General features: G+C 42.4%; 1 protein-coding gene across 4 annotated transcripts in view; it reads left to right on the top strand.

The window, feature by feature from the left end:
* Nucleotides 1-23,169, top strand: part of slit1a (slit homolog 1a (Drosophila)) — a 75,862-nt gene extending 52,693 nt beyond the window's left edge. The window contains exons 10-37 of one of the 4 annotated variants that reach the window (XM_017412973.3): nucleotides 2,339-2,410; nucleotides 4,784-4,855; nucleotides 4,938-5,009; nucleotides 5,185-5,328; nucleotides 6,361-6,524; nucleotides 7,354-7,377; nucleotides 9,779-9,923; nucleotides 10,048-10,122; nucleotides 10,197-10,340; nucleotides 10,445-10,588; nucleotides 10,675-10,841; nucleotides 12,489-12,621; nucleotides 13,723-13,791; nucleotides 13,873-13,944; nucleotides 14,067-14,138; nucleotides 17,297-17,368; nucleotides 18,294-18,457; nucleotides 18,552-18,676; nucleotides 18,771-18,868; nucleotides 18,958-19,097; nucleotides 19,482-19,575; nucleotides 19,684-19,821; nucleotides 19,920-20,148; nucleotides 20,240-20,370; nucleotides 20,447-20,640; nucleotides 21,454-21,742; nucleotides 22,058-22,269; nucleotides 22,361-23,169. In XM_017412973.3, the coding sequence (XP_017268462.1) occupies nucleotides 2,339-2,410; nucleotides 4,784-4,855; nucleotides 4,938-5,009; nucleotides 5,185-5,328; nucleotides 6,361-6,524; nucleotides 7,354-7,377; nucleotides 9,779-9,923; nucleotides 10,048-10,122; nucleotides 10,197-10,340; nucleotides 10,445-10,588; nucleotides 10,675-10,841; nucleotides 12,489-12,621; nucleotides 13,723-13,791; nucleotides 13,873-13,944; nucleotides 14,067-14,138; nucleotides 17,297-17,368; nucleotides 18,294-18,457; nucleotides 18,552-18,676; nucleotides 18,771-18,868; nucleotides 18,958-19,097; nucleotides 19,482-19,575; nucleotides 19,684-19,821; nucleotides 19,920-20,148; nucleotides 20,240-20,370; nucleotides 20,447-20,640; nucleotides 21,454-21,742; nucleotides 22,058-22,269; nucleotides 22,361-22,599 (3,694 nt within the window). In that variant the 3' untranslated portion in view covers nucleotides 22,600-23,169. The remainder of the gene's footprint in view (nucleotides 1-2,338; nucleotides 2,411-4,783; nucleotides 4,856-4,937; nucleotides 5,010-5,184; nucleotides 5,329-6,360; nucleotides 6,525-7,353; nucleotides 7,378-9,778; nucleotides 9,924-10,047; nucleotides 10,123-10,196; nucleotides 10,341-10,444; nucleotides 10,589-10,674; nucleotides 10,842-12,488; nucleotides 12,622-13,722; nucleotides 13,792-13,872; nucleotides 13,945-14,066; nucleotides 14,139-17,296; nucleotides 17,369-18,293; nucleotides 18,458-18,551; nucleotides 18,677-18,770; nucleotides 18,869-18,957; nucleotides 19,098-19,481; nucleotides 19,576-19,683; nucleotides 19,822-19,919; nucleotides 20,149-20,239; nucleotides 20,371-20,446; nucleotides 20,641-21,453; nucleotides 21,743-22,057; nucleotides 22,270-22,360) is intronic. The other 3 variants (XM_017412975.3, XM_017412974.3, XM_017412976.3) reach the window with 3 other exon arrangements.
* The last annotated feature ends 3,720 nt before the right edge of the window (nucleotides 23,170-26,889 follow it).

The raw sequence follows: 26,889 nt of genomic DNA, 5'->3' as shown, positions 1-26,889 counted from the left end.
TGGGGGGTCCGTTCAGTAACTTGATGCAGCAGGTTTGATCTGTGCTTGAAGTTCATTATAAAATCAGTTTCAATTACAGCGTGGCAGGTTGCTGCGTATCGAGGCTGGCTTAATGCCTTCATAATGAGGCACTCGGAAACTCACACACACACGCGCGCTGCTCTCGTTATGTATAAATCTGAGAATTAAAACCCCTCTGTTCTACCTCGACTCTAATGAGTGTTGTGTTTATGGCTCTGAGGTTTTGAGACTTTTTTTTTTTTCACTCCCTTCTTTTGAGACGAGCTCCAGTTAACCTAAACAAAACCACAACAGATTATTATGCATCGTAGTTTCTGTCTGACAAGCCATGCCATAAAACTTTCCCTCTGCCTTTTATCTGCACCGCCATGGTTCTGCCATCATTTCTGACTCCCGCACGCACTGGTTGAATACCCAAAGGCATAATGTGTTTCCCCCTTAATGAAAACCCTGCTCAGATCCTGATGAAAAGGATGAAAAACATTGATTGGGTTGACACAAACACCAGCTCACAGATGCACACACATGCACAATTGTTCAGGCTGACAAATTAAACAGGAACCATTGATTTTCCGTCTGCAGGCGACTCGGGCATATTGTTTCTTTTTTTTACTTGAGCAAATGGACAGAGGAGCTTCTTTGTTGATTGCGAGAATCGAGTCGCTTGCACATATTGATCTGCAAGGAGCAACAATGTAAAGGCTGAGATGTTCTTAATGTGTGTGTCTTTGTCTGGCTCTGAGGTTTTTGCTGTAACTTCATGTTGGCACACCAGGAGCGCCACAGCACGTAGGCATGTATGTACGCTGACACTGAAACACGTTCAAGCTGCGTGCAGAGTGCCAAACTGGTTTGGACCAGTTAGACAGACTGGTTGATGAGAGAAGGCGCTAAAGCCACTTGGCCCGGCACTCTGCCGCATGGTGAGGGCAGAGGAACCACACTGCTGTCACTTCACTGTAAATGCACAAACACACACAGACAAAAACAGACAGAGCGAGCATGTCCACCACAGGAATCTGCGGTCTACAATCACTGTTATCCAAGGAATGTCGATTGCACTCCCATATCGCTCTATAAGTGCAGGCCAGTCCTTTCATGGGGGATGATTCTTGATTGAAAAATTTGGAAGCTGAAAACAGTTAAATGGCTGTGGCCAGTATTTAACAAAACATTCACCCCCCATGATTAGACATAAATAAAGCAATGCAAGAGGCCTAAGAGGCATGTACTTATATCTGAAATGCCTCCAAGTGACTAATTAAATCCTGTGGAAAGGCTTCTGTGCCAAGACATCAAATACTTAAGAAGGTGGTGGCTAAATCTGTTACCATGTTTAAGGAGTTATGCAGGTTTTAAAATATTTCCCATTTTTTCCTGTGGTGACAAATAGCAACTTAATGATTTTTAGATGCTGATGTAGCCACTAGCCAACCACAGTTCGTGCAGGCCCATGGCTTCTGGCCTGCAGCCCGTTTCTTATGCAGGAAGGCAGAATGGTAGAGCAACCAGACAGGCCTGCAGCTGGCTTCCTCTGAGTCCTGCTAAGGTTTGGTAAGGACAGTTTTAAAAGCTGTGAACTGACCTGCAGATAAACAGCCCTCTACCAGCTACAGCAGGGATTTGTTCTGGGGCCAAGCTGGGCCCTGAAACACACATGCATGCCCACACTAATAGGGTTCAGGGATTTCAGCTTCCCTGGGACCATCTGACACTGATTAGAGTGTGTTGCTGCTCTGTTCTCGATGACCAAGTGTATGTTTGTCTGTGTAATAATTTTATGCTTTGACATTTGTTTTATGGTGAGCTTTGTCAGACTCTTCTGTTGTTAACTTTGCTTCATCGGCTCACAGGAAAAGGTAAACTCAGAGAAGTCATATTTTACCCCTGCTGCAAAGATTTCAGTGGATACTCTGCAGACACCCAGAGGATACCAACAACTTTCACAAGAACCAGTGAGATCATTATTGATTTCATGATCTCATATGAGCGCTTTAAGTGCTGGAAACTGTAAATGTTAAATCAGGAAGAAATATGACTTTTTGCTGAAGGCCTTAACACCCTCACACAAAGTGACGTAGAGCTTTTCCCCCTCCATTCTCGTTTCCACAGCACTTTAGTATTCAGACTGTTTATTGCTTTTGTGGATGTTTTGACTCCAACATGCCTGGACAGATTACAACTGCGAAATAGATCTCCGCTAATATAATCAGGCCAATCACCAAGGGTCAGAGGTGATTACTCAGCTTTGTTGCCATGGAGAACACCATTGTTTGGTTAGCTAATGGTGTCACATCTCCTGTCTTCTCCTCTGCAGACGTCTGGAGCAGAACGGGATTAAGTCCATTCCTCCCGGAGCCTTCTCTCCCTACAAGAAACTTCGTAGGATGTAAGTACAGCACTACAGTCACCTCAGGGGTTAAATAACACAGATGAGAAGAAAGAGTGTGGAAAAAGAAGCAACAACTGACAGTTTTCTCATAGCACTTCCAAAAAGTATGCAGTGTTTATTTTGTCTGCCCTTTAAGAACATAGTTTTGTTCTCAGGGTTGAGGTGGCAGGGAAAGCAAGCCCTCTACATGTGCATAATAGCAGCTCTCATTTTTCAACTCTGCCCGCTGGTATTCCCCTGGCTAGCGTTGTGTCCAGTCTGCATGTTGCCAGCAGGGATGATGGTGAGGGTACAGACAGAGGGCTGGAATGAGGGTTTCTTTTTCTCTCTCTTTGGGAGTGAACAGTGACAAGCTGGTGGTTGAGACTGAGCGGTTTCTTGCCCATTGAGCCAGCTGTCCGCACACACCAGTCGGCCAAACCTCCAACACCGCTGACCCTGACTTACATAGCATCAGGGACACGGAGGAACCGGAAGGTCAGGGAGTTTCTCTGCCTTTCCTGAAGGATTCACCATTTTATCATTCAGCTCCAGGGACAGTATGGAGATGAGATCAGGTGAATGAAGAGCAAAAAACTGGCCAAAGCTGCAGGAGGATATCAGCGGAAAAATTTTGACATCAGCACTAAACTATGACTTTATAAAGGAATACAGTTAAAAAATATTTAATTAAGAAAATCCTTACATAACATTTGAGTGTTTTATTTTGGAGGAAAGACCTCGATGACCTGAACCTGACTTGTTCACAGTTACTTTCTTCTGCGTCTAAAATGACAAGGAGAGGTGGGGTTGTTTAGTTGTTTGTTACAGTATATGCTCAAATGGATGTCAATTTATTCCACAAACATAAATTTTAGGATGGGATGGGATGGGATGGGATGGGATGAGATGAGATGAGATGAGATGAGATGAGATGAGATGAGATGAGATGAGATGAGATGAGATGAGATGCACTGCATGTGAGCTGGGAAATTTCACATGCTACAGCAGCAAACACACAACACAAATAAAAAAACACAATAAATATAGGAACTGAGACAAAGATGGAACAATTAAGATTTGCTGGGGCTTCTCTATCTAGAGAGATACTTTTGAACAATATCTAAACATTTTTGGGATTTTTTAAAGCTCCAAGTAGACTCTTTCTTAACCAAACAAAAACTGAGCTGAAGTTTTACCCAAATAGGTCTAATCCATCTGTTCCTTCAAACAAACATAACCTGCTACTGATGTCGGAGCTGTCGATTCAACGTTTAGCAACAACAGTGTCTGTCTGCATGTCTGCGGTGACCCTCGGTGTCTGTGTTGATTCAGCTGGACACTCACTGGTTGGGCCGATCCGGCGTCCAACACCCTCAGTAAGCAGTGTGTAGACAGCCACTGTACATCATGATGAATAAGCTCACTCTCCTGGGTCAAACTCAGCAGATGTTCATACATATATTAAGGTTTTTTTGTGCACACACAGGTTTATTTGTAGCAATGCACTGCCTTAGCTGACCTTGTGTCTTCTCCCGATAAATGTCAACCACTCATATTGTCATTGTCTTTCCCCTTGTCTGAGTTTAAATGACCTGTACATGAACCACCCTCTTTAGACAGGGATGCTGTAAGCCCTCACACACCGACATTTACACAAACACTCCAATGTCTGAGTTTACAGACACACACCAGTGCATTTGTTGGCCTCCAGTCTTAGTTTTCATTTCCAGGAAACCTCAGTCCTTGCAAGAAGACAAATGGCTACTTATTTAACCGTTACCCCCAAATGAGAAAATATCCCTCTTTTTCACCACATGATGATTTTCCTTCAAAGGTATCCAGTCGACTGGAGTTCAGTCCGCATACTCCATTAAACCTCCTTCTCCATCTGTCTTTCTCTCTTTCTGTCCCACTGTTCTTCATTTACTTTTGCGTACGCTTGTACAGACACACACATCTACTCCTGGGCACACAGGCTTAGTGGTTATCCTGTGGGGAGAGGCCTGCGGATCCTATTAACATCAGCTATGTTTCGAGGCAGTCTGCCCTTGTTTTGCTCTGGATTTCATCCCTGCGACATATTCTTACTCACTCACACACACCACAATGAAAGATTGGTTGATAGGCCACAAATAATGCAAGTAAATGTTTTGTTTGGCTACGAGGGTCCCATGAAGAGACACAGCATAAAATGGGAAAGAGATCTGGGACTCATCTTCATCCAGCCCAAAAACTACATTTGCTTCCCCCTCCCTTGCAACCAGGGGCCTTGGATCTATCCTCCCGTGAGGGTAACAACAGGGTTGCAAGTAAAGTTGGATCAAGCAGGACTTTAAAACCCATAAAACTCTAGGTCAATGTCTAATATTTTATCCTCCTTCAATGCAGAGACCTGAGCAACAACCAGATCTCAGAGATAGCTCCAGATGCCTTCCAGGGTCTGCGTTCACTCAACTCCCTGTAAGTGGTCCAGAGCTGATCTTGAGCACAAAAAGCCACTGCATTGTTTGCTGTGTCTAAACTCTCTGTTATGATTTCTCAGCGTGCTGTATGGAAATAAAATTACCGATTTGCCCAAGGGGGTGTTTGACGGGCTCTACGCCTTGCAACTGCTGTAAGTGGAAAACATTGTACGCTTTGCTGATATTCTCCAGACGTACTGAATACCAGGCATGACTTTCAAATAAACTTTTCTGAATATATAATGAAATAATTCTTAAGAAACTTCTGACAAACTGCCTCCCTCCCTCTTTTCCCTCTACCTCCCTGTTTTCTTTCCCTTCTTTTAGGTTGCTGAATGCCAATAAGATTCACTGCGTTCGTGCCAACGCCTTCCAGGACCTGCAGAATCTCTCGCTGCTATCGCTGTACGATAACAAGATCCAAACACTAGCCAAGGGCACCTTCACGTCACTGCGAGCTATACAGACCCTGTGAGTCAAATACGTACACACAGACACACACAGCTTTACACACTCTGACACACCCGTGAACATAAAGCATGAGAGTTGTTTACTCGCAGGTCTTTGTAAAAACACAGGAATGAATCGAGAAGCAGAAAGGAGAGCATATTTATCATCTTTACAAACGCACACACACACACACAGCTTTTATGGAAACCTTGAAATCAAAAACAGAAAATACAGCATCTAGTCACAACTCACTTTTATTGAAGTCATTCACTGCTATCAATACAGACGCACTGTTGCGTCAACTATATTCAAAAAATACTGCATCTTGACAAACTTCACTGTGATAGAAGAATCCTGCTGAAAATTATGTATGAGGGAGCTTCTTGTCTAACCACACACACAAAAACATGCAAAACATGCTTCACTTTTATACGCAGTCTGAGAAAATATGATACAAAGACAATAAATAATCAAATAATCTCAGGTCCTCAAAACAGACTACAGAATTTGGACAACTGGATATCTCGTTTAGCTGAAGTATCTAAAAATAGATGATCTGATCAAATTTAACAATGCAAACTGTGTGTCCCTGCTCCATTATCTGGTAATATGTAAAATTGATTTGAGATGAGGTATTTTACATTTAGAAGCTAATGATGTGAAACGGGTATTTTTAAAAATGAAATGCTTATAAAAACATCTGTTTATGAGAAGGTAGAAACTTTAGGTATGAGCTGATGAAAAGTTAATCCTCTGATTATAGTTCTTCAACTCTAAGAGCTGTAATTAAAAAGCTGTACATCAATTTAAATTAAACACATTGTGAAGATATTGACTATGTTACTGCTGATTGTGTTTTGATAACAGCTAAAGATAAAAGCTGTTTAACTATTTCCTTTAATTACCTTTTTGTAACTGTGACAAAACAATGTTTTTCTCTTTAAATCTACACCTGATATTTAACAAACGTTATGGCAATATAAAACCAACTTTCATCTAATCCTTCTTCTTTTGTTTTCTTATTTATCCTTTCTTCCCGATCCACCACTCCAGTCACCTGGCCCAGAACCCGTTCATCTGTGACTGTAACCTGAAGTGGCTGGCAGACTACCTGCGCTCCAACCCCATTGAAACCAGCGGCGCCCGCTGTGCAAGCCCACGCCGTCTGGCAAACAAACGCATTGGACAAATCAAGAGCAAGAAGTTCCGCTGCTCCGGTAGGCTGGTGGCTCTGTGTCTCTAAATGCCGCCCCTGTCCATTTCTCCAGGATTTTCTACCTCTCAGAAAAGGCCTTTCTTGTTTTTTTTTTTTTTTTTCCACCTCTCTATTTTTATCCACTCTTACTTTCTCTTCAAGGAAATTGAATCCCTGTGCTGTTTCCTGTGCCATTTAGTCCATTTAATGAGTGATTATTCCAAGCAAAAGGTTGTATCACGTGATGTGCTGGTGCTTCTTAGTCTATACCCCATTTTGACGGAAACTCAGTGCCTAAAAAGAGAAGAACATTTTGCTGTTTCTCCCTCCGGTTTTCAACAGTATAAGCCTGATTTTACATGAGTTCAGATCACTGCAGGGCTGGTAAAAGGTAGCTGGAGTTTCTGTCCACCATTCCAAACCTCAAGCTCCCACCTAACCTCAATCTTCCCATCATCAGTCACTGCGGTGTTTATGTCTGGCACTCTGCACCTTTGAGCTTTAACACTTCTGTTTACCCTTGTTTGATTTGTCAGACCTTGTGAGGAAGGGATTCTCTCTTTCTTTTTATCTCTTTTCCTTACATGCTTCCTTCTGTTTTTATTCCCTCCACCCCCATGCCACTCTTCCTTAGCAACAGCCAAATATTTGCCACCATTGTACTGTATCACTGTTTCTCCATATTGTCACGAACAGAGATAGTCACTGGCTTCTCTGTTTAATCAACATGTAGTCATTTGCTGTCATATATAAGCTCTATATATGACTGTTCTGATGCATAGCAACGCCACAGCTATGCACACCTGACTGACCTCACTGACATCCGTCCCTCTTTGTTTCCTCCATCACAGCCAAAGAGCAGTACATCATCCCAGGTGAGTGGCTCATGAGTTTTCACGTCTTTCGCTGTCATTTGTTGTATTCAACTGCAGCCGTGTAGGGGACGTCATTGTTTCCATTCCTGTGTCTTAAATTCTACATGTTAATCATGTTATTGGTCTCACTGGTTTTGAACAAACCAACAAGTTTGATGAACTTTTATCTGAAAGTAAAGCTGAAATGTGCCTAAAAAAATCTTCCAAGAACTTTCATTGTTTTCTTCTGCACTGTAAAGAATTCTTACTAACATTTTCTGTTTGCTTGTAATAAACTGAGATAATCATTTTTTATCCTGGTGATACATTTAGAGGAAATGGTTTGCAATAAAGTAAACACTGAGCATTTACTGGTAAAATTAGTTAAAATCAATCCATCACTTCTGGTAACTGACGTACTTGTACACATGAGAGTAGCTAATTGATCCCAAGAGTGACTAAACCTACCGTGTGCATGAATTTTTATAATTATATAAAGTTATTAGAGCATATGTTTCTTATCAGCATTGTTTTCCTAACAGTTTCGGTAGATATCGCCAAAAGGAAGTTTCTCTTTGCTTTGGCTTTAGCTCAGACACTCAGTCACCAAGAGCGAAAGACGAGGAGAGAGCGAGAGAAAGACGCAGGGGAAGGAAAGCGTGTCCTCTCTATCAGCAAAGCTAAAGAAAATAAAGCCCACCGGAGGACCCAGATTCCTATCAGGGGATGTTTCCGGACCTCTTAACAAAAGCACTTCCAAGAAAATAACTAGGAAGAGCAGTGATGTGTGTCAAAGTCTGTGTGTATGTGTTTCTGGAGCTGTGCATGCTTGTGTGGCTCATTGTCAGCACCGGTACAAGTCTATGAGTGTAAAATTAATGTGTCTTTGTGTGCTAAGCTGAGATAAACCTCTCCGCTGGCTTAGACAACAAATGGGAGTACTATGTAAGCCGAAGAGAGATCAAAGCCAAGTGTGATTAATGAGAATTTCACCCTTGCGGAATGATAACAATAAAAGCCTCACCAGTTCACAGACTCATGCGCTGAAACACACAGTCACACGCAGCACAGGAACTCCAGAACACATTGATAATGACGAGCCAAGCTGCAGGGAATTATAAGAACTCCTACAACTTCAGCGATGAGTCATTTTGCGTCTCGGCGAGGGGAAAACCTCATCCTTCTGTTCACTGTTTTCTGCACTTTCGTGCAAATCTGCTGACAGTAAAAGTGTCGCCACCGCTCACTTGTGACGACAACAATGACTCAGGCTCACGACATCTCCCTCGGCTCCTCTACATCCTGAAGATCAAAGCCCTTTCCTTGCACTTTCATTGCTTCCTGTGTAGCAGGAAATGCCCTTTTCTGTTGTCTGGCCCAAAGAAAAGAAAGTTCCTTAATGACCTGCTTTACTGTGTCTGTCTGCAACTTCCAAACCCCTCTGAGAAGTGACACTACTTTCGAAAAAGTCAATGTAAATGCAGCTGTAACTTGCTTTTTTTCCCTACTTTAATTATATTTGAATAAAGTAAGGGATTAGGGTTTAAGATTAGGCTGTGAGTTTTGAGTGATGCTTCATTTTTTTGGTCAAATTTCTGATATTCAAACCATATGATTTTGTCCTGGTTGTTTGAGGTTTTCCTGTTCATAAGTGTGGTTTGGGTGCCCCAGTGTGTCCCGCTGACGTCATCTTCAAACTTCAGGGTGGGTGGTTTGCTGCTGTCAAGGAAGGAGACACAAAACTAACAGAAAAGAGGGCCGTACCCTCTAAATGAAACATTTGCACACGCACATACACAAACACAGAGATGCAGTACATAGTTGCAGGGATGCAGACACATTGTTCTGAGCAGCTCCCAGCGCTGTTCCATTATTGAGCAGCCATGATGTAACTGGCAGCACACTTTTTGGCACGTAACTTCTATTCATAGACAGAGGAGGTGCAGGAAAAACATCCCACACTCCCCAGGCTCATTCTTGCTCTTTATCAATTCTCTGTACCTCCCCTCACCTTCCATTTCGCTTCCATCTGTCTCTCGTCTTTCCTGCATTCTTTTGGCCTCCTTCCTGTTTCCAGTCTGTGCTTCCCTTTAACTCCACCTGTCTGCTCATGTTTCCTGCACACCTTTCATCCGCCTTTTCTCCGCCGTCCACTCTCTTGAGTGCTCTGCCTCACTGAATCTGGCCGCTCAAATCCACTTTCTTTTCAGCCCACTGCTCTCACTCTTTATCTTCTCTGAGATCTTGACCTTCACCAGTTCATCTCCATCCTGAATTAGGAGAGCTACGGGATGTCCTGAGGAGATTAAAGATGATGTGAAGAAGCTCTTACCTTGACCAAGAAAGTCAAGCCAATGAAGGGCACTTGTGTTGGTATAGGAGTTTGTTATAAAAGTGTGTGTTTTTATGTTTGTTCCCTCAGGTACCGAGGACACCCGTCTGAATAATGCCTGCAACACTGATCCAGTTTGTCCTCCCAAGTGTCGCTGTGAGTCAAACGTGGTGGACTGCTCCAACCTGAAGCTCACCAAGATCCCCGAGCACATCCCTGCATCCACCGCTGAACTGTAAGCAAACTGAGGAAATACCCATTATCCGTTAATGCTATGTAAATATAAGGAACAAGAGAGACTCAGCAGGTTCAGGAATTGTTTGCACTCACATTTGTGTTTTCCATCTTGATCAATTTAGCCGCCTTAACAACAATGAGATCACAACTCTGGAGGCAACGGGAGTCTTTAAGAACCTGTCCCAACTAAAGAAAATGTGAGTAAAAAGGTTTTACACTAACTTTAAACAGACATCTTTTTAAAAAATATGCTTTTTATTTCTTTTTACAGTAACCTCAGCAACAACAAGATCACAGAGATTGAGGACGGGGCGTTTGAAGGTGCATCATTTGTCAATGAGCTTCACCTCACAGCCAATCAAATCGACTCAGTGCGAAGTGGGATGTTCCGAGGCCTCGAGGGGCTGCGTATGCTGTGAGGGATGCACAAACATTTGAAATCGCAAAAATGTATTATGCAAATGTGCATGAAATTGATTCAGATTTACTTAGAGTTGTATTTTTTTCCCATTTTTTTAGGATGTTAAGGAACAACAAGATCAGCTGTGTCCACAATGACAGTTTCACAGGCCTTCACAACGTCCGTTTGCTCTCTCTGTACGACAACCAGCTGACCACAATCACCCCTGGAGCCTTCGACACGCTGCAGACTCTCTCCACTCTGTAAGACACGGGAAATCTCCAGCCTCTCAACTTTTATTTTGGGTTTCATTGCTACCACAACCTCTCTTTTGCTAACTTTCTTCCAGTAACCTCCTGGCCAACTCCTTTAACTGTGACTGTCGGCTGGCATGGCTCGGTGACTGGCTGAGGAGTAGGAAGATTGTGACGGGTAACCCTCGCTGTCAGCGGCCAGCCTTCCTGAAGGAGATCCCTCTTCAGGATGTGGCTCTGCCCGACTTTCGCTGTGAGGACGGTGGGTGTCATTTTATGAGTCATCTTCTTTTTTGTTATTTGAACTTTAAATGCAGTTCTGCTGGTTCTTCTCCATTTTGAATGAAGTTATTTGTCTCCTTGAAAGGAGATAAGCATTGTCAACATGGTAGGCACCATTCCAACTCCTGGGTGTGCTTGATAAAGATTTTAACATTTGTCTCCTTTCTGCAAAACGTTACGAACAAAAGCTGCAGAAAGTGTCTGAGATCATCTTAAATAATGGCCGCCATTGTGTGACTCTTTTGTTTACTGAACAGATTGCTTTTCAGCAGTTCCTAAGTTGCTGGTCGATTCTGGGCTGAGCGAAGCTACAATATTGAGCTGTTTGTCTTATTGACGAGTCAGCCTATTTGCACCTGAATGACTGTTAGACTTGTCTTTGGGCCTCAGGCAGCCTCCATTCTTTGCTCTTGCTGGTCGATATTACATTAGGGAGGCCTCTACCCCCCTGTTCTGTTTTACTTTTCACATTTTTCACTTCCTTTCAAAGCTTTACCAGCTTGATGGATTGAGATGTTTTGGTACTGTCTTGGTTTGCAATTATTTGGGTACCACAAATGCACATACATTTCTTCATCAACTAGTTATTGCCTGCTGCCATGAAAGACGAGTGATCATGGGTGTCTGGTCGTATGTGTTCGTTTGTCTGTCTCTCTGTTAACAAAATATCCCACGAACCTCTGGGTGGATTTTATTTATTGGATCTACAATCGATTGACTTTGGGAGTCAGTTCAAATCAAAATGGCTGCCACAGCCTATCAACTTTAGCAAACACAAAAATGGCTATAACTTTGTCAACTTTAAAGATATTGAGCTAAAATTTAGTGTAGTTATAGCTGAGACTTGTCTCTGTTATATATTCTTACAGATCACATTAGATCTTTCTTTAAAATATTAGGAAAGCTACTTTTTAAGTTTAAGTGAGTCAAAAATAAACTTAAGATCCAAATTTATAGATAATATTAGTAGATTATGTTTAGAATTGCAGTTTTCTGGGCTAATTCTGATTTCTAGTTTTTGTAAAGCTCCAACTTGCTGATTTTAAATTTCTTTGGGGCCATAATTAGTAGCATTTTCTTTTTCAGATATTTACTTTGAATGTAAATATGGCTGTGTATTAAAGAATTTTTGTTTACAAGAATTAAAGTTAATTTTTCTCCAGAATGGCACCAGGTTACAGGGCACTAAAGTGAGCAGCAGACATATCTGTCTAGAAAATCCTTCTTTCCTATAAGACGCTTCTTATGCTTTTTGGTCTACCTCTGACTTTATTTTAAAACACCTTATAAATATTACATACGACTAAGTTTTCTTTCAGTATTATTAGCGCACATTAGCCACTTAACTATGGTCCATTCGCAGACTTTGGAATAAAAAAAAATTTAAATCTGATGTTTGAGTGCCAGCCACCAGCCAGTGAAGCTGAAGATTGTCTGATTCCAGTCACCAGTCACCTGCCAAGTAATCAGTGCATCCTTAATTGTTGTTTATGGGAGCACAATGAAAATCTCTCTGCACCCTAAAAGGCAACTTCATAGTCTGTGTGAGATATGACTCTTGGTTGTTTTTTCTCTCCGTATTTCACGTCTGGTTTATTTGACTCTCCTCTCTCTTTTGTTTTACCAGGCCAAGAGGAGTCAACTTGTGTTCCTCGTCCTCAGTGTCCCAGTCAGTGTACTTGCCTGGAGACTGTGGTGCGCTGCAGTAACAAGCACCTCCAAACACTACCCAAAGGCATCCCCAGAAATGTCACTGAGTTGTAAGTCTATTGCTATTAATTGTGCCAATTCCCATTCATCAGTTTGACTTTTAGGTATTATAAATCTTTTTTCTGGGTGTAAAACGGATGGAGAAAATTTTAAGAGTAACACTAAGTTTATATTCCTTGAAGGACCAGTGAAAGGCGGAGAAAGCATCTCATCACGTGGATGAGAGGAAAGGAGTCAATAAACCCCACAGTTATTCTCCCAGACATTCTTTTTCTTCTGTTCTTTACTGCCTTCAGGGCACTGATGTCACTCTCGCACTCAGGGCCAAGGATGTGCGTGTGTGTGTGTGTATGTGCAAATTTGTGTTAGGGCCAAAAGCCTTTCCACGGGAGCAAAGGGGAGCAACAGGACGTTTTAATGAGCAGTTTTCAATGGAAAGGGGAGGAAAAAAGAATAGGCCTGGAATTTTCCAATATTGCCTTATTTGGTTCTGACTAACTCTCGTACACACACACACAGATGCACACACACGCTGAGCGAGCCTTCAGGCCTGTCATTGTCCCAGCAGGTGTGACCAGGTGTACCTCCTTGTTCTGAGCTTTCATCTCATCATCTGGAGAGTTTGCTACTCCGTCATTATCCCAAGTGTCCTCTGCACCGTCATTACCTATCATTACCTCTGAACCCCAAGGCCTCTTAACTAACTACCAGCCCCTGACCTGCCCACTCTCTGTGCAGGCAGTAACAATAGCTGGATCCTGTAGTTCTGCGGGTTCTAAATCAGCCATTTATCAAAGTGACAGACTACTTGTAAGACTTTGTGTTCGCAGTCAGAGAGATGATTGCCTTCCTTCAGGAATGATGTTGACTCTGGTGGCCTAAACACCACAGAATGTTGACACACATGCAAGTGTTCGTACCTCGGTTACTTCAAGAAGTGTTGGGATTCAGTTACAATTTTCTCAAAAGCACTCAGTTGACTTTCATTCCCCGTTTTTGCCAAATACATACCTCACAGTCAGTCTGCTGGCAAAGAATCCAAATGGTCTCCTTACTGAGAGCTTCATGTCTGATTTTCAGGCATGAAACACTCAGAATTGTGTCACAATTTCAGAATATACCCGAGTCTGAAAACTTGTCTTTTTGTTCAGGTACCTCGATGGAAACCAGTTCAGCATTGTTCCAAAGGAAATGTCAACCTTTAAATACCTACAGCTGGTGTAAGTTCTTTTTTGTCTGCCATTTCTACAAACCTGCAGAGATCAAAGTAGTCACTTACTTTTTTTCAACATTCTTTACAGCGACCTGAGCAATAATAAGATCAGCTCTCTGACCAACTCTTCCTTTGCTAACATGAGCCAGCTTACCACTCTGTAAGTCCTTATTAGCTTTATCTGTTACAACAAAGTGCTGGTATTTCATTTTAGTGCTGACAGAAGGATGAAAACAATTGAATTTTGTATTTATGTGTGTAAAATTATTTTTGACCTTGCAGAATCCTGAGCTACAACTCCCTGCAGTGCATCCCCAAAATGGCTTTCAGTGGACTGCACTCACTTCGGCTGCTGTGAGTATTTTTTAATTTATGCAAATGGTGTAATGTAGGCTATTGTTAATTCGAAATGCTAATTTTTTTTTGTATTTGCATGCACAGCAAGTATTTCTTTGTGTCACATAATTTTGTTACAGAGCTAAAATCAAAAACTCCTTTAGAAACAATTGAAGCTATTTTGAAAGAAGAGTTCTGAAACCAAACAGGATGCACTTTCAGGCCAAATGAGTTATTGAGGAGGTTATTTTTGCAACAATCACAGAGATGGTGGAACAGATGCTAAGAGTCTTTGATTGACTCCAGAGGAATGAAACTGTCTAAACAGTTGTGACAGCTTATGAATTCACACACACAAACACTCACACACTCCGACCTATTTTTCTCAGTTTAAATGGCAGCATTGATCCAGCTGATACTCTCAACCACGCCCACTTCGCAGACATCTTCCCAGTCTGCTCGCTCGCCTCTCGATGCCCTGAGCTCATCGCTGCCTCACCATGAGGGCCGAACACGCGCCCCCACAGCCCACTGTACAAAATCACTCTGACACTGATTACAGGAGAATTTTTGGCCTCCTAACCGTAATGGCTCCAACGCTGCTTCCAGACATTCATGAAGTTACAAAGTCTTTGACTGTGCACTCTCAGTGACCATGGGCTGCTAAATAACTGCAGTGTCGAAAGTAAATGAGTTGGACAGAACGATGACGGAATGAAACCAGCTTTTTTGGACATGCATCCAAAGATACAGCAGCTGCACAAAGCAACAGCTCTTTGACTTTAATGTGCAGTTTATTTCTGTAAGCAGAAATTGAGCCCAGGCCCGGCTTCCCTCCCTATGAGATTATATATGCATATGTGCGTATATGTGTGTGTATGTTTATGCCTTTTTAAATAGTCTTCATGTTTGTGATCTACTGACTGTTAGTATGTGTGTGGGAGTTGACTTCTCAGCCTTCCATGTGTGCTCCTAACAAGCACACTTTTTATTACTGACAACAAAGCTTCAACAAAGCCTCCTTTTACGGCAGGATTCGACTCAAGCCCCCAATTATTATGAGACACAAAGCATAAAGCCCTTTTTAGCGTGGAATGAGAGTGAAGCTCGGCCATCATTAGCTGATGCCGCCTTGCTAGCCTGAGCGTGCTGCTTTGATCTCTAATGAAGCTGCGTCCGTTATTTCTGCTCTTACTCACTCACGCCACCTTCGCCTCTAAAACATTCTCCATGCGAGTGTGCTAGACGCCATGTGAGGCCCTCCTCCAGAGCCGCCCACCCCAAACAGCCTTAGAACTATACACACAGTCAGACGTATGCACACACACACACCGTTGTCTGGACTGCCTTGGTGTCTCAGTGAGACAGGAGTCCAAATGAAGCAGAAAACTTTGATGTCTCAGTCGCAAGCCTCCCATTAAATGTCAGTTGGTGCCATGCTTGTTTTTTTATTATTAATATTTTTTGACAATAGGCTCCATTTAATAGTTTCAACTTTAAGACCCCACAAAAGGTTTAAAGTTCAATATTGGAAGCTTTATGGAAACCACAGCGTGATACCAAAGCTGGCTCTGAGCGGGAAAGCACTCGTGTGTACTCGCACATGCTAAGGTGCCAAAGCCTTTATAAAGCGGCACCTTTGACTTTACACAGCAGTAAAAAGGAGAAGAATCATTAACGCTCCGTTCTTCAAACAAACCACTGGTCGAGGCCTGGCATGGATGTGGAACAGTTGTGATTTGAGTGATTAAAAGTGTGGTTTGAGCTGGAGATTAATACGCTGCTAATTGGCCCGCTGGGTATTAGGTGTGAGGTGAGTGAGCTAAAACAGCATCGAGGCGTGGCCAAAGACGGTTGCAGAGACTATGGGAGATGAAAGACTGTGATAAGGAGAAAAAAAAAAAAGAAAAGCTGAGAAGAAAGTCTGGCGCAAATTTAACAAGCCGAAGCAGCTCAGGGGACTCAAATAATCACGGAATAATGAGTGGCAGCAGGTGAACAAGTGTAAAAGTTTGAACCAGTTCAGCTGATTATCTCATGCAGCCAGTACACAAACACAAGCAGCAGTTATCATTCTGAAAATTGTAGAGAAATAAGTATACGGTATGGGCTAGGCTGATGATGAAAAACCGCGGAAAAGAAAAGCAAAAAAGTAAATGTTAGTATGAGAGCAGCTCAGATTTCTTCCTGGAGACTCCCTGGCTCCTTTTTCCCATGAGTTTTCTTCCTGGCTGTCACACTGCTGCTGGCTTCATGGCCTCAGTATCCTCCGACTACAACAACCCACCCACTCGCTTTAGACTAATAAGCATTCTCCACGGCACACAGGCTAACAAACATGTTGACTCATTCAGGTTGCACTGTATATTTTCCCTTTAGTACTCCGTATATTTATACTGACCAACATCCCTCCCTCGTTCCTCTCCTCCAACTCTTCCTCAGCTTAGATGGAAGTTGCAATTCAATAATGGTTCTTGCAGCAAATCTCTTTACCCAGGAGCCACGAGATGTCATGCATTGTTACTATGGTGTGAGTGGTAGTCACATAAGCTTGTGGTCAGCTGAGGATTTGAGGTGGTAATGACCTGGCAAATGGTGCCTGCCGTCCGTCATCCAACCAATAAGCCATGAAGACTTGTCACCCTGAATGATGCTCAGAAAATGTAGAAAGAATGACACTAAGATGTTGAATAGTTTACAAAGATGTAAAAGAAAAAAAAACTCATATAGATGGAGGTGCTGAAATATGTACGCACATAGATGTTCCATTCTTCTATTTTTCTGTGTACACGAATATCTCAACATCTTTCGCTGTCCTTCATTTCATGAAAGTCTGTTGCCCACCCCCCCTTCTGTGCCCTTGTTGGCCCTGCCAGCCAGGCACACACAGAAACTCGACACCAGGCTTTTCCAGACTCACAGAGCCACATATCTTTGCCAGCTGCACAAAGCTTAGCCAGAAATATGAACCACCGACACACGGCAGTAAAAACTTCCTCAACAATTTATCTGAAACTTTTGGCTTCGTTCACTGAAAACAAATCATAGCAGCAGTGCAGACAAAAATGTTCCTAATTGTTTTGTTGTTCTTTTGTTTAAAAAAAATGATGTTTTTCGAGATGTCTAGCTCTCTCCAGCTTCTGACTGTCGTCTTCTCATCTCATTCCTCTTCTCAGGTCTCTCCATGGTAATGAAATCTCAGAGCTTCCTGATGGCATCTTCAATGATGTGACCTCGCTTTCCCATTTGTAAGTGTTGATTCCCAATTTCTTGCCCCTGAGCAGTTTAGATCTAAGTTTGTTCAATGTATACACTCTAGACACATGTTTTCGGGCACAGTGGGGGGTCCAGTTTGACAGCTGAGGAGTTTGGACGACAGTGGACTGTCTGTTCTCGTTTTTGGCTGGCTTTTGAGCCAAGCCCTCCATAATCATTTCTGTGGTTAAAGCAACACACAGACCCTTCTGCTGTCTCATCTTTCTGTGACGTCTCTAAAACACACATACATTCTCCATGGTCTGCGGGCTTTAGTGTTTGTTTATGTATGTCTGTCATTTTCTGTTTGGTGAGTTAAAGCTGCGCAGAAGCGTCTTTGCCCTCTGGCATCCTGCCCTGATGTCCTCATCATCCCCTGATAGTTGGTGATCAATAGACCTATCAGTGTCAGGGCTAGAGAAGAAAGAGGGACCCAAAGAAAGACATTTTGTGGGAAGCAGTACAGGAGTCAGGGCTGCACAGAGTCAGGATTAGGGGATGGATGGAGGGGAAGCCATTGATCTGCAGTCACAGTCAAGTGGCTTTCATGTTAGCAGATGTCAGGTGTCAGCTATTGGCCCGGCCTGAAAGATGAGCTTGTGTTCCAGCGTAATGGAACAGCATCGATTTAGGAGTGTTTGTGCATCCAAGAGGAGGACAGGGCGCAATTGATTCACAACTACAGCAACAGAGGTGCCTAAAGAGTGCCTTCTTTTCACACCTATAATGGCTCTGCTCAAGATGATGGCACAAATTGTTGTGAAGCGTTAAACTGTAAAAGATGTTTTATTCTCGAAGAATTTATTTGTGTAGTAGGTGAGCATGGTGCTTTGTTTTCTATGTGGATGTAGAGACACCTGCTGGTGATAGAGTGCACTGCAGTGACACACTTTGACAAGGTTTTCTCTTTCATATTAGAGCAATTGGTGCCAACCCCTTGTACTGCGACTGCCACCTGCGCTGGCTGTCCGACTGGGTGAAGACTGGATACAAGGAGCCGGGAATCGCACGTTGTTCGGGTCCACAGGGCATGGAGGGCAAGCTGCTCCTCACGACGCCTGCTAAGAAATTTGAATGCAAAGGTGAGCTTTTGTCTTGGACACTAAAATATAATTCAAATAGTCTTAAAATCAACTTTGCATTTATTCATATTAATTGACTGTGTCATTTCTGCAGATGATGTGGACACTGAAGTGTTGGCCAAGTGTAACCCTTGTTTGTCCAGTCCCTGCCTGAACCACGGCATATGTCACAACGACCCGACGGAGAGCTACAGGTGCAGCTGTCCTCCGGGATTCAAGGTAAAAACAGCATTACATCAGCACTTACTTCTAAATATTTACTTTAATGACGCAGAATGAGTACAGTGAGCCTCACGTGTGTACTTTGTCTCAGGGCAAGAAGTGTGAGACAGGTCTGAATGGCTGCATGAGTAACCCATGTACCAATGGAGGAACCTGCCAAGTGAGTGAGGAGAACGAGGGAGAATACAGGTGAGGAAGGCAAGCTTTGGAATCAGGACAACAAAGACCTGAAACCTCACACTGAACTGAACCCATGACGCTTGTGTATGTAACCACAGTTGCACGTGTCCACTGGGCTTTGAGGGCCCGACTTGCCAAATTAACACCGACGACTGCGAAGACAACGACTGCGAGAATGGAGCCACCTGCATCGATGGAGTCAACAACTACACTTGTTTTTGTCCCCCCTACTACACAGGTTAGTGCTTACAGTGTCGTTTGATTTCAAATATTTAACAAAAAATGTAAAAAAAAAAAAAAAAAACAATGTACAAAGAATTATGTTATGTTTATTCCTTTATATTTTTGAAGTATTTTCTTTCTAACCTGATCAGAAACATAGAAAAACTATACAGAATGATAATGCCATCTTCATGTGTTTATTTCATGCGCTTTAGTAATAATAAAATGCCAATTAGTTTCTAGTTTCTTCCGCACAAAATGTTGGAAACTGTGACCTTCATGATCATTGTAATATAAATGACCAACAGTTTAAAATAAAACTTGTTGTAGAGTGGTTCCTTTTATGTCTTTTAGAGCTTTTTTTTTTTAAATAACTTTTACAAACACTTGTTCTGTGCAGGGGAGATGTGTGAAGAAATGGAAGATGTGTGTGCTCCAGGACGAAACCCCTGCAAACATCAGTCTACCTGCCTCATCACCACCTCTGGACCCAAGTATGAGTTTGCTGCCAGATGTTGAACTTACAGCAACAGATGTTATATACTGACTAAGAGGTAAATCGGTGTGTGTGTTCAGACTGATTTAATTCTTGTCTCCTGCAGGTGTGTGTGTTCTCCTGGTTATGTTGGTGACGACTGCAGTATAAACTATAATGACTGCGAGGAGCACCGCTGTCAGAATGGAGCTCAGTGTGTGGATGAGTTGAATGGTTACGCCTGCATCTGTCCTGAAGGCTACAGGTGAGAGGAGCTCAGGTTTGCTGTAGCGACTTATTTTTCTTCTTTTCGCTTAAAGCAGCGTCTCCAAAAAAACCCTTCTGTTGTTTCTGGCTCCTTAGCGGTCAGCTGTGTGAGGTTCCTCCATCTCCGCTGTCTCTGTGCGAGCTGGCCGACTGTCAGAACAACGCCCCCTGTGTGGAGCGAGGTGGGCGCGCCCTCTGTCAGTGTCCTCCAGAGTTCGGGGGGCCGCGCTGTGAAAAGCTGGTCAGTGTCAACTTCATTGACAGAGACTCCTACTTACTGCTCTCTGACCTCCAGAACTGGCCCCAAGCTAACATCACCCTGCAGGTAGTCACAGAGACACTTCTGTGGGTTGATTCTTCTTTTTCGACACCTGAATAAGTGATTTAATGTGACGTAAAACCCTCTGTGTGTGCAGGTCTCTACAGCTGAGGATAACGGTATCCTGCTGTACAATGGAGACAATGATCATATTGCAGTGGAGCTCTTCCAAGGCCATGTTAAGGTCAGCTACGACCCCGGCAGCCAGCCAGGACACGCTATTTACAGGTGAGTTTGCTGTCAGTGTGGGATTACTGAGTCATTTTTCGGTTCATTTGAGTGATTCTGTGTTCTCTTCTGTTAGCACCGAAACTATCAACGATGGTCAGTTCCACACAGTGGAGCTGGTGACCTTCGACCAGATGGTGAACCTGTCCATTGACGGGGGTCTCCCTACCACAATGGACAGCTTTGGGGCGGTGCGGCCCCTCAACGGGGAGGCGCCGCTATACGTGGGGGGTAGGGGCCCTCTCCAGAACACACCTCCCTCCTCTGCAGGCACTCTTAACTACTACACTCTCGCTTTGTCACCACCGCAACCAGTCCCATCCCCTCAACCATGCAAGCCCTCTCCTCATCCTTCCTCCACCCTGACCTAGACCTTGTGCTCCAACTGCACCATCCCACCTGTCAGTCCTGATTGTTTGCTAGGGGCCACACAATAATGCAGAAAATCTAAACTGATCTCAAAATAGGCTTCACAAACACAATTGTAATGGGGAATTTGCACATAAATCCAATGAATTGTTATATAACATGAACATATTTACACCACATCACTGCAGGACCTTTTAATAGTGCTTAATTACCACTCTTTTTATTCTACAACAAAAACTAACAGACACGGTTATTTTGATCTTTTTGCATTTATGATCAAAATGTAACTATTTATTTTTAGTGTGTATTACAAGCACCTTTGATATTCAAAAGCTGGAGATTTAAGAATGTCAAAAATGCTAATGAAAGTTTAGATTTTATGCCCTGGAGCTGGTGTTTGTGAATGGTTTGTCCTGTTTGTCTCTGTGTGTTGTAATGTGCTGTTCTTCACTCGTGCAGTCTCACAGAAAACATTTTTTCATTCTTTACTTTTCCTATCCTATGCTTCAAGGATGATGTGTCTTGTGGTTCTGATGCAAATTCTAAACGTCTAATCAAGGAGTTGCATATAATCGATTATACTGCTGAGACACACATTTTTGAAATTGCCTCTGTCCATTACTCTCATACCAGCCCTGTGTTTGCTGTTTGTTTGTGAGCCAGGACGCACACTTTCACACATATAAACCCCTCTTCTCCCTCTCCCTTCTCCAGGCATGCCAGTGGACGTTCACTCAAGCACTTTCCGTCTCTGGCAGATCCAAAATGGTTCCAGTTTCCACGGCTGTATCCAGAACCTGTACATCAACAACGAGCTGCAGGACTTCACCAAGACCCAGATGAAGCCCGGCGTGGTACCGGGCTGCGAGCCCTGCAAGAAGCTCTACTGTGTTCATGGCATCTGTCAACCCGATGGGGTCCAGGGACCGGTGTGCCACTGCCAGCCAGGCTGGAGCGGGCCGCACTGTGACCAGCCTGCTCTCAACCCCTGTCAGGGCAGCAAGTATGTCAGCAAGTGGGGACAAACTCAAAATGGATCTGCTTTTGTCATACTTAGTATAATTAAGACTTTAAAATTTTGTAACTTCATCTGAAACTAAATTTCTTACGGAAATGAAATGGAATATACTGTATCAGTTTTGTAATAAATATGCATTCCACTTTAGCACCAATATTTTTAAGCACATTAATTTTATTCATTACTGACCACTGACAACTTCTTTTTTATTGGTTTAAATGAATTCTCTTCTCATAAAACACCATGATTGACTCATTTCTGGAGCAAAAATATCTGACTGAAGTCCTTGTTTGTCACTAGATGCGTCCATGGAAAGTGCATCCCACTGGACGCGGAGTCATACCGCTGCGAGTGCACGGAGGGTTACCGTGGCGCGCTGTGCAACCATCAAGGGGAGCTGTTCAACCCCTGCCGCCACCTCTCCTGCAAACATGGTCGCTGCCAGATCTCAGACACAGGAGACGCATACTGTCACTGTGAAAGTGGTTATACTGGGGATCTCTGTGACGCAGGTGGGTTTGTGTTGTGTAACTGCAGGAGCACTGCATGACCAATCGTTTAAGCTAAATGTTTCTGTTTTGTTTTTGTAATTGTTATTTTTAGAGTCTGAGTGTCGAGGCGAGCCCGTGCGAGACTTCTACCAGGTGCAGCGAGGGTACGCCATCTGTCAAACCACCCGCGTGGTCTCGTGGGTGGAGTGCACTGGGGTCTGTGACGCGGGAGCCTGCTGCGGAAGCCAGAGGATGAAACGCCGGAAATACACCTTTGAATGCAGCGATGGCACGTCCTTCAGCGAGGAGGTGGAAAAGACCATCAAGTGCGGCTGTGTGAGCTGCATGTAGCACCGTTCACTCACATGTCCTGCTGCTGGAGCGAAGCAGAAGATGGAAAGCAAGCAAGAAAGAAAGGAAGGAAGGCAAGGAGGAAGAAAACTGCTGAAACGTGGAGGAGGAAAAGAAAGAAAGTGAAAGAGATTATACAGAATATATACAAAACCTCTATCTATATATTATGGACAACAATGTTTGTAAAATAGAACATTTGCTCCCTTTCTGAGGGTGTGTGACCTACAGAAAAACCAACATCATGAGCATCAGTGTAGAAGTGACAACAGCAACAAAACCATCGTGTCTGCAACATTGTTCCTATGGGGTCCTGAGATTTTAGAAGAGCTGCATTCAGAGTTAGGCATCCTTCCAACCCAAACCTTTCCATTTGAATGCCCCTATCTATCTGTGAGGCCTCTGACGGTTCAAGGCACCATCTTTCATCTTTATTTCATAGAGGCAGTGAGGACAGTGTGATCTATTTGGGCTGAGAATGGTAAAAAAAAAAAAAGGATAAGAGAGACGGACTGTTTGACTTGGCAAAGCTATCTTGAGTTGAGCTTGGCTGGGTGACCTGGACTCGGCTGGATACGCTTTGGGTTTAGTTGCCGTCCGATTGGTGTAGCAATTTCCCCACCAGGATCCTTTCATCTATCCACCCATGTAGATGTAGAAGTAAGAAGACAGAAAGTGGGGTTAGAGCTTAATCCTGTGCAAATGTTGTGGCTTGAAGGCTTGGTGCTCAGAGCTGAACCGGAACATAGAAACTTCCTGCGAATAGAGACTGCAGCAACAAGCAGCACTGAAAACAGCAGTCATACACCTCTCTGAAGTACATGATCACACATGCATAGCATACACACAGTCTTAACGCGGATTGAGAGGCCTTGTGTGGCGCAGCTGTTCTTACGGTAAACCAGCATGGCGGAGGCAGTGGTTCTCAGCCCCCAGCATGCAATGCCTCAGGGTTAGGACGATTTGAGTAGTCCGCACTCCCTCTGAGCAGGAGGCCGAGTAACCCTGCTCCTCTAGCAGTATTAAACCTGTGCAAACTGTTGCATGTGTGGAGAAGAGTTTTCCCAACACATAGGTAGAGCTTCTTCACATTATTCTAAAGATTATAACAAAACAAAAGATTAAAAAAAAAAAATCACATTCATTGTTTTTATTTTGTTCTAATATCTCATAGGTTTCAGTTTTATTTTGTTTTTCTTTTGATGTATTCTAACTCCTTTAGCCGCCCACCCCTACATCTCTTTATATTGAAATGCCTAACAGATTCTAATATATATACATATATATTTGTATTTTGTTTTGGTATAGTATTTTTCTATGTTAAAGAGTAAGCTTGTTTTAGGAAGCATTTGGACTGATGGAAAAGCATTCTGCTTATTCTCTTGATGTTTTTTTTTATTATTATTTTGTTGATCTCACCTTCTCCAACAAGGTAATTAAATGTGTTAATTGGTCAAAAAAATGCAACAGTGGTTGGCCTTGTTGTATAGGAGGCAGTATTGGTCTAGAAATATGTTTAATATTGTATATGTTGTCTTCCATGTGAATATTACATTTAATTCAGAAGAATCTGTGCTTGTTTTTATTTATTTTACCTACAGCCATTTTCCAGTAGAAAATGAAAAAGCATAAATGTTGCTGGCATTCAGTTCTTTAAAAAGTAAAGATTAAAAAAAAGGTGAAACACTCAATAGAAATAGCAAAAAGTTCATTTAGTGTTCACTAAATAGCGAGTTACAGCAGTGTTTTTCTCATTTGTTCCTTATTTGCTGCAAAATGTGTAGAAATCAGAGCTCAGACTTGTCCTGCTCAAAATTCACTTGTAAATTAACTGACTACACTTTAAAGCTTATGATTTTATTTTATTTTTTACATTCATTCTGTTAAGTAATGGGTTGCATTAATATCGTTTGACTCTGAGCGATATTTGCCACAGACCAGAGGTCTTTTCAGTTTGGTCGAGCTCAACTGATCATAAGCTGCTGTCAAGCCGGAGGAAACGGGAGGAAGTTGCCTCTCTGGACACGGATCGTGGTCGGATCTCCTTACCTGGGCTGCGTGAACTGTGTGAAGCGTTACATGCCAACTACTGACAGACGATAAGAACGGTCCGGACATTTATGTTGTCTGTCAGCTTTAACAAAAAAAGAGAGAAAAAAAAAGAAGAAGAAAAGGTGCCAATTATAGTGAACAGTCATACCTGAATGTATAAATGTGTATAGATAAATATGTCCTATGCTTATTCATGAAGTGGTAACTTTTAGCTGTTATTTAGTTTCCAAATGTAAGATACAAAAATCCTGATGAAAGAGTGACGGCCCATCAGGATGGAGGCATTGTTCTGCCTGCGGACTGGGACTGTGTTTCTCTAAATGTCTCTTTATAAGGTAAAAGGCTGTGGACCCAGGTCTCCTACAGTGTCCCATCACACTGCTTCCTGTTGATATTGCTACCCATGTTAACATTGTTTTACATGCTGTTGATGTGATGCCAGTGGTGTACAATAACATTACAGAGGATCTCATAAGCGTTACTGATGAACAGTCACTGTAATATTTAGGCCATATGCCTCGTAAAGGTGCATTTTTTTTTTAGTCAAATGTGGCTTTCTGTTCAAGGCTCCTTTCATTCCTTTGCACTGATCTGTCCTGGACTGGTGCGTTCAGCCTCTTAGTGGTACTTGTGCTATATTGAGATGTAATTCCATAATCTGGTCAAATGAAGAGAAACACAGACTTTCTGTTTTATGAACTATATACATAAATGTTATTGTAAGCAACACAATGTTCCTGTTGTATTAATATGGTACAAAAGCTAAAGAAGATTTCCCTGGTTGGGTTCAGCCTGTTGACTTTTATGTTGCAGGACTGACTGTGGGATTGAACTGAAAAACTCAAAAATGCTGAATGTATGTAGTGCCACCGACAAAATGTTTACCAAACCTCCACTCTTTTCATTAATTAAACCTAAAATGTGTGTGCTTTTAACAATGTGTGTGTCTCTTTGTCCTTCTTACTTTTGCATACCAACAGTTTTTGGAAGTCCTTATTACTTTAGTGAGCAAGATACCTAAAGATTCTGAATTCATGGACTGATTGCTCTGTTAGAAGGTCCAACGTGATGCAATGAAAGAGAAATGCTGCAGGAATCTATATCAATGAGGCCAGGAGAGTCGGCTCTATAAACCCTTTAGCTTACTGTGTGCTTGTTAGGTGGATTAGCTGCTAAACACAGCAGATATGACAGAAAAAACTAAATTTCCTTCAGTAAACTGCATTTTGCTTTTACTGGAAGACATTTTCATTCCAAATAAATAATGTACAAAGACTTAAAGAGCAGACTCAGCTCCTGCTGGAGGTTGCACACATTCAAATTAAAGGAAGTCTTTAAATTTTTTTTTTTCCTCCTCAGGTTTTAGTGAAGCATATATTAGACCGTGGCAACAAGGACTGTCTTTAATCCTGAGGTGTTTACTTAGCCAGGACATCTATATGGATGCCTCAGCACTACAACTGTATCATCTTAAAACATTAATAAGGTGTTGGATCTTTTCTAAACAGTCATTTAGGGAAGGTTCTGGGGGCAGCTGTTTTTATTACTCAACTTGAGATGCAAAAAATACAAGACAAAAAGACAAATGTGAGGAACAATAAATATTGGTGAAAATAAAGCCTGGATGGCCGCAGAAGATCAATAACTAGCGGACGATTCACTGGGAGCGAAAAACTTAAAAACAAAAATCAGATAAAGATACGATATAAACATAATTATCGAAGTTGACAGAAGACTTCAGAAAGAAGGCAGCAAAGCATTCAGTTTAAAGAACAGAAAGACAACAGACTGTGCAAAGTAAACTGATCTACAGTTAAAGCGTTTAGAGCTACCAGTGGGACCAAGACTCTCTTTACTTATGTGACAGAAAACAGAAGAGGTCAGAATGAATCCAAGTTTTCAAAATTTGGAACAGTCTTCAATCATCTAATCCAAGCTCCATTTCAATAAAGACAAAACTAAAAGTAGAAAGAGTCCAAATAAAAGAAGCCAAACAAGGGAAGTCTAAAGGCTGCTGGCCAGGGCTGCACAGTTTGATACAGGTGCTGGTCATAAAATTAGAATATCATGAAAAAGTAGATTGATTTCAGTAATTCCATTTAAAAAGTGAAACTTGTATATTATATTCATACATTACATACAAACTCATATATTTCAAATGTTTATCTCGTTTAATTTTGATGATTACAAATGACAACAAATGAAAATCTCAAATTCATCATATCAGAAAATTAGAAT

The sequence above is a fragment of the Kryptolebias marmoratus genome, linkage group LG22 (genome assembly GCF_001649575.2).
Source record: "Kryptolebias marmoratus isolate JLee-2015 linkage group LG22, ASM164957v2, whole genome shotgun sequence".
Lineage (NCBI taxonomy): Eukaryota > Metazoa > Chordata > Actinopteri > Cyprinodontiformes > Rivulidae > Kryptolebias > Kryptolebias marmoratus.
This window is presented reverse-complemented; position numbering and strand designations above follow the sequence as displayed.